Source organism: Mauremys mutica, chromosome 5 (assembly GCF_020497125.1).
Source record: "Mauremys mutica isolate MM-2020 ecotype Southern chromosome 5, ASM2049712v1, whole genome shotgun sequence".
Classification (NCBI taxonomy): domain Eukaryota; kingdom Metazoa; phylum Chordata; order Testudines; family Geoemydidae; genus Mauremys; species Mauremys mutica.
The window spans coordinates 109,261,995-109,269,770 of NC_059076.1; the positions used below are offsets into that span (position 1 = coordinate 109,261,995).

Sequence of the window (7,776 nt, forward strand, 5' to 3'; positions counted from 1 at the left end):
TTTTATTTATTTGTTTTAATGGGATAAAACATTCAGTTTTGGTGATTCATGATTTTTTTTTAATATTGCAGATCATGAGTCGGTTCAGTGGTGTTATGACAACTTCATTAACTACAGGTCCCTGATGTCTGCAGACAATGTACGCCAACAGCTGTCACGAATCATGGATAGATTTAATTTGCCTCGTAGAAGTACAGACTTTACAAGCAGAGACTATTATATCAATATAAGAAAGGCTTTGGTTACTGGGTATTTTATGCAGGTATGTGTGTATCTGTATATGAAATTTATAGACTCCTCAGTTTTTGCTGTGTAGGTTTTAACTTTACCTTAATTAACTATCACCAGTTTATACAACTTATGAGAATATTACTTATAAAAATGTTTAACCATAATTTATTCAAACCTATTTAGTAGAAGATTTATTGAGTAGGAGTGTGCAATCAACCTGACAAATGACAGTCATCTGAAGAAAACCACACACTTGGAAGAGAAATTGCAGTTAAACTAATCTAATTTTTTCAAAATGTTATTTCTTTAGTCTTTACTAGTTACCTTGTTGAATAGCTGACAATTAATTCCTGGTAAATATTGTAAAAGAAACAAAGCAAAACACAGTCCTAATAAAATTGTCTTTCAAATAAAATGATTTTAAAATGCAAAATAGACAGTGTCTAGTCTGACAGAACTATAGAAAATGTATCTCTAGAATTTTCTGATATTTGAAGCTTGGGAAGGAAACTGCATTACAACTGCCATATTGGATTTCCAATATGAATGGGGGAAGATCAGGTAGCTGCTTTCTTAACAAATTTAAATAAAAATTAAGTTTTACAGTGGCAGTAAGCTTCCATTTGGATAATGGTCGTCTGCTTCTAAAAGCAAATGCTCTGAGCATTTTGATTATTTTTAAAGATGTAGGAATTGTTACGCTTGTCATGACCAATGATGTATTTAGATCTTCATTGTTGGACAAGATATTGTGCTAAACATTGAGGTTATTCTAATGATCTAATCTGCTCCAACAATTGTCAACAACTGATTTATAAATATTGATAGCTAAGTATTTAAGCTGAGCTGGTGATTGATCATTTCATCCTTGACACTTCTGTCAGTGATAAACCATGGGTGGAGCACGGACATGTATTCTAATAAATCAATCAGAGTCCCAGGGAAGGAGATGGAAAAATATTGCAAGACTGTCAACCTTGTTCTTAAACTTTTTCCCCTGATGTAGAATGGTGATATATCCCACAACAGTTAGTTCTCTTGGGAGAGTTATAGCACTGGCCCCTTTCTGGTTTTTAGTTGTCCACATTTCTATAATTGTGCGCTCTGATGCATAGTGAGGAAAGAATTACTCCACCACAAGACATAAAACTTGTATAGTATGTATAGTTGGTACTTGCAAGGAAATCAAGCAATATTCACTGTTTAGTTTCTAAAAAAATTTTTTTGGCTTATCAGAAAATGGAGGAGAGCTGTATTCTTATGAGAGGACTGCTAAATGGCTACTCAGTAAGCGATTCTGCCTTTTAGTGAAAGTGTAGTTTACATGGACTTATTTTGTGCTAGGTTCTTTCTTTTAAAAAGTTACTAACGTGTCCGTGGATTTTGTGCATTTTGATGAGAGAAAAGCTCATGTGACTTTGATTTATGTTTTGTCTGAATTCACCTTTTAGTGGGTAACTCTGGTAGGCAACCTATGGCACGCGTGCCGAAGGCGGCATGCGAGCTGATTTTCAGTGGCACTCACGCTGCCTGGGTCCTGGCCACCTGTCCGGGGGGCTTTGTATTTTAAATTAATTTTAAATGAAGCTTCTTAAACATTTTAAAAATATTTTTTACTTTACATACAACAGTAGTTTAGTTATATATTACAGACTTATAGAAAGAGACCTTCTAAAAACGTTAAAATGTATTACTGGCATGCAAAACCCTAAATTAGAGTGAATAAATGAAGACTCAGCACACCACGTCTGAAAGGTTGCCGACCCCTGGGGCAACTCTTTAACAGTTTACATACAAACCAAAAATGAAAATCATGGTTTTCATACTAATGTTATCTCAACCATGGGCTGTATATTTTAATTATAGTAAACATTTCTCATAAACAGTAATGTATTGAGACAGAAATTTAGAAAACAAACTTGTTTAGTCTAAGTGGCTTAAACCAAAAGATCTGCCACAAGCTTGCTGTATTAAGTTTCCTATCTGTAAAATAACATACCTCACAAAGGCATTGAGGCCTGATTATTGATACTGCTTGGAAGTACACTGATACAAGTTACTAAGTTTTAACTAAGAAATAAATGGAAAATACACTATGACAGATTTAATGTTAGTCTTGAGAATTTTCTGACTTTTTATGTAAACATACTTTGTTAATTTTTTCTCATTTTTAAGAGGGAAAAATGTTAAATTCTATTAGTCAAATTTGAGTGCTGGGGAAAAATGGTTTTATAACTGTGGTTCATAGTTGTTAAAACACCTGCAGTGCACAGACTTTTCTCAGTCTAAGCTTTGTTTCCTCATAGAAATTTCAGGCCCTTAACTATTTAAATTTCTTGGGCTTCAGGGCGCAAATAGCTATATAGAAACTTCACTTATTTTGCACTTGCATCTTTTAATTTCTACTTTCAAATCTATTTTTGGAAAGCTGTGTGAAAATATTACATAAATATCAAAATAACTAGATATCAGAGTTCTGAACATAAGTGAAAGATGCTACTGCAAATGTAAAGTATTGGCTTGTGAAATTCTTTGCAAGTGTGCCTTAAAAGATGGTCCTTATTAAGGGCCTGATTAGACAGACACATACATAAGTACTCCTTCATTCCACACCTAGGTCTAACAGATAGCTGAGACGTAAGAAGCCCTAAGAGATAAGACTGCACATTATGTATGCTTTGCATTAGCCTATAGTACTTAGATTAGAATGCATAAAAATGAAAGGAGAAAATAGAAAAATGAATGGCCTTTGGGTCAAACTAGATGATCTAATGAGCTTGTCTAGCCTTAAATTCTATGTATCAAATAACAGTGCTGTTGTTTTTCTATTTCCCTTTTCATTCTTACCTGGTCATAATCCTGTTTTATTCAGTCTGATAAAAACAGATCACAAAACTAAATTTTCATGCTTAAACAACTCTATTAGAGCAGAAAGATTTTTTTTTTAAGTATAAAAACTGAAATTGCATGGTTTTAGAAATCTTAAGGATGGAGTCAGAATAACTTTATGGGAAGTACTAATCTGTGTTAAAAGTAGGATATGCCTCCAAAAAGAATGTTAAGGAAACAAAATGGGAAAATAACTGGCTTGGAAAAGTGCAAGCAAAGGAAGTAATTGCAAGTGTAATTGCACTGCCCCAAAACTTGGAGGATACCTGCATCTCAGTGATGCTGCTGCAAAGGTTTTTGTCCTGGTAAATTTATATGCCTTTACAATGCTTAACGCATTGATGCCCTGATCCCATTATTATATATTTTATATATAGTGCATTCAAACTATGACTCTCTTGATGCTCAAGTTATAGTTAATGGCTGTAACTCAAAACCTTTTGTTAAAAAGCAGTATGTGCCAGTTGTCGTCTCTTCCCACTTCACTTCCACTGTCACTTCAGTGGAGCCACTGGCAATCAATATTAGGGAATAAAAATAGGTAACATATCATATAAACATTGTTTTTATGCATATATTTTATTGTATATGTCAAAATCAATCCTGAATTCCTCAAAATAATAGCATATTACTGTTTCTGGCTATAAGATAAATGATAGGAAAATGGAAGCTATGATACTAAGCATGAGGAAACCAGACGTTGAGATTTTTGTATAAATGTAAATAGTCGAGAGATTCGGATACTAAATGTACATGTTAAGAAAATTTACAGAAAATTATTCCCTAAAATAAAATATTTAAATAAATGAGTTGTTCTTCCCTTACCTTTTCTATATGTGATAGAAACAGTTAACAGTTCTCCCAGGAATATTTTTGAACCAATATATTCCATTCCTAATCCAGGAAACAAAATTGATTAAAACATTTTATTAAAATAGTGGGAATTATCCAAGAGTGAATCATTATTGGGTGGTCATCCAAACCTGAAATAAAGTAATGGTATAATCTGCAAATTTCCTTTGTGTTGAAAATGAGAAGTTAGGTAAAAATTACTAATTCTTTAAAAGAATATTTTAAAAGGGATATTTCAAAACACACTATTGCAAATAATATCGCAGACATTGTAGATAGTGTCACAAAAAGTGTAAGAGACAAAAGCACAAAAACTTTAAAAATATATAAGAATTTCTCTTACTGTGGCATTGGGGAAATATCCTGATTTGCTATAAGTAAGTACAGGTAGTTATTTCTTTCAGATACCTGTGACATAAGCCAATAAATATATTTAATCACTATGATAGCAAAAATGAAAAACTACTGTAGAAATGTGGTTGGTAAGAACAAAAGAATGAAGATAAATGAAATAATTTACTTCCTGTACTTGATTCACAATTCAGGAAAGATGGCCCAAGCTGAACTGATGTAAAAAAAAATCATTGATATAACTAGCTGTAGCTCCATAATCTGGACTGTTTCAACTCTGCTATATTTCCTTTAATTATTTTTCTATCACCCTTTTAATATTTGTGACAAAACAAACAATTGTTGACTGTACAAAATGTCTTCAATAAAAAGTTAACTAAAGGGATGATGAATTAGTTTTAGATTAACTCTGTGAATAAAACTACTGATATAAAGATCTCTGAATACTTTACCAAATCCTAATAAATTAAGTATTGCAACAGCTCTGTGATATAGGCATTATCTCTTCACAGACAGGGAAACTTGGACATGGAGAGGTTAATTGACTTTACCAAGGTCACAGGAAAAGTGTGTTGCTAAACCTGCATCTCTCAGCTCTGAGTCTTATGCCATTACCACAAGACCATTCTTCCTCCTGTCTTACTGGATCTCCAACTCTTTTATTGGGCTTATGCATTTCAGATCCAAAGTGCTAGTAGAAACTATGTTGTTATAGGTCCATTATTATAATCCAAAGTACTTTTGTAGTTGGTATCAAATGGGAATTTAAGGCCAAACTTATTGTTCCTTTGTCAGTCCAAGAGGCAGTAGAATGACTAAAGTGCTTGAGTCAGATGTCCTTATTGGACATTGGCTTTCTAAAATATTGCTATTAAAAACTTCTTCCAAAGTTTTGTCATTTTAGAGAACTATATTTGGTATACTTTTGTGCTAGTAATCCTCTTCCCGAAGTGAGAACTACTAGCCAGTTTTGTATCACTTTGTTTCTTGCTTCAATTGCTTATGAATATTTAAGTATACCTTAGCAATTGCCAAATACATCAGAAATCCTGACAGGCAATATAAATAGTTACTCTTGGCTGGCAAATATGCAAAGTCCATGTGAGGTTTAGAAAATTAGGCTTACGTACCTTGAAAATACCTGTTTCTTTCTTTTTCTAAAATAAGATATCTGCTATAGACTTGTGCAGGCAATAAACAGATGAGTAGTTTTAAACAATTGCAAACAGAGTTCACAAAGTAGAAGAGATTTATTTCCTTACATGTAATGAAAAGCTTTGTTTTTTTTGTTTTGTTTTGTTTTTAATTTAGGTGGCACATTTGGAGCGAACAGGGCATTACTTAACAGTGAAAGACAACCAGGTGGTGCAGTTACATCCTTCCACAGTTCTTGATCACAAACCGGAATGGGTACTTTATAATGAATTTGTCCTTACAACAAAGAACTACATCCGCACATGTACAGATATCAAGCCAGAATGGTGAGCAAAAACACTTGACCATTTTCTCTTTTCTAAGAAACTTTTTTTTAATCTGATGGTGTTTTCTCAGAATTACCTAAAGTTAGTTCTTTTTTTCACAACTGTCTACTATAAAATGTTTTAATGGAATAGATGGATTTGTGCACTTACAGGTGACTTGAGCTCCCTTGATCTGTACATATAGTTCCCATACATTAGTGGGGACTATATATGTGAACAAGGGGTTTTGGCTTCTGTTTTAGATGTTTATATTTGTTAGTAATGAGGAGTGCTGGGATTTGTTTTTAAGATTGAGCAGGAAGGATTTAACATTGTGTCACAGACTTGGGGTGAAATCCTGGCCTCATTCAAGTCAATGGCAAAACTCCAATTGTCATTGTGGCTAGGATTTTTCCCCTGGTGCAAGAACTGTAGTTTCTAGGAGCTAACTTTCTGGTGGTAGATGCATGATTGCGCAGTCAGGCAGGCAGTGCTACATACTTTGCGTCTTGTTATAAGTTGTCACTTGTTTCTCTGTGTGTTGTACATATGACTTCATGGTTCTTGGAATCTTAAGTTGTAGGATACAATACTTTTTGGAATTATCTGGTTATGAAGTAATCAAAAACATTGCAGTATATCATAAAATGTTTACAACTTGAGTATTATGATTCAATTCAGAATGCTTTTTTGGATCATTTGAATATTAGTGTTTGGCACTTGGGTCAATCAGAACTTAATTTTTCTATTTAAAGGCTCAAAAGCTTGAGTGTCTCACCAACAGAAGTTGGTCCAATAAAAGATATTACCTGACCCACCTTGTCTCACTACAAATTAGGTATCTTATTCCTTCTTAATAAGAATTACTGGGAAATTTTGATCTTTTAAATGGCCACAGCCTTGAGACTAGCGTGAACAAGTTTCACAACTTTTGTACTGCTTAAATAAGCATTTAAACTTTGGATATTTTTGTATGTAAAGCCACTTTTCTTTTTGAAAATTCCAAACTGCCTTTGTAATGCTGGACCTAGGAGTCATGAGATGGATCTGCACATTTCTAGACAGTACTAAAGAGACGGATAATGTTTAATTATTTTACGTAGCTGCTAATTAGGCAAAATGGCTACAGGCTGCATAATGTTCAAACTTGTATATTAGTGACAATTTTGTTCTCTTTTTGGCAGGTTGGTGAAAATTGCCCCTCAATATTATGACATGAGCAATTTCCCACAGTGTGAAGCAAAGAGACAGTTGGACCGCATCATTGCCAAACTTCAGTCCAAGGAATACTCACAGTACTGAATTTATGCTTTGAACTGAAGTTATTCAGAGGACAACTTTAAAAGATGACTGAACTCAGAGTTCAAGTTGTGCTCTTCACTTTGGTTCAGTAATGGCCTTTATTTGAAAGCTTTTAAATTTTTTTCTTTACAGTAAATATTCCATTCTGATTTCATAAATTAAACATTTATGCCTCCCTTTTGTGTTGACACTGTAGCCCATACTGGAAAAGCTGATCAATGTTTTGCAGTTTATTGAAAGTAGTTCTATATATAACAATGTTATAAGCATTTCTTTAGAAATGGTTGAAAATGCTTCTAAAATGTGATTATCGACCATGGTATGCATGATCGTTGTAATTGTTGACATTCCTTTTAGAAGTTGTGAAATGTTACAACTTGTGCTTATGTAGACACAATCTTCAGCTTCAGTACAGAGGTACTGACTTCAATAAAGTCTATTTATACTAATTTTGTGCCACAGTACTTCAGTATTTTTATTGGTTTTGATCAAAAAATTTGAAGAATCATTCAGTCTCCAATCTTCAGTTAAACTGCTTATTTTGTTGTCATCACTTTAGTCTACGGTTTTCAGTGTGTTGCAATTATCTGTGTATCACACTTAGAACAGATAGTGATAAGTGAGATATTACTATATAGTGTCTAACATGAATTCCCATGCCTAATTCTTTAAATGATTTAGTGATTTGTTT

The 7,776-nt window shown here is 33.4% G+C and overlaps 1 protein-coding gene across 1 annotated transcript in view; it reads left to right on the top strand.

Annotated features, from left to right (window-relative positions):
- The window catches only part of DHX15 (DEAH-box helicase 15), a 61,061-nt gene extending 53,527 nt beyond the window's left edge, over positions 1 to 7,534 (top strand). The window contains exons 12-14 of the mRNA XM_045018047.1: positions 72 to 262; positions 5,635 to 5,804; positions 6,968 to 7,534. Coding sequence (XP_044873982.1) covers positions 72 to 262; positions 5,635 to 5,804; positions 6,968 to 7,085 — 479 coding nt within the window. The 3' untranslated portion in view covers positions 7,086 to 7,534. The remainder of the gene's footprint in view (positions 1 to 71; positions 263 to 5,634; positions 5,805 to 6,967) is intronic.
- Positions 7,535 to 7,776: the final 242 nt, after the last annotated feature.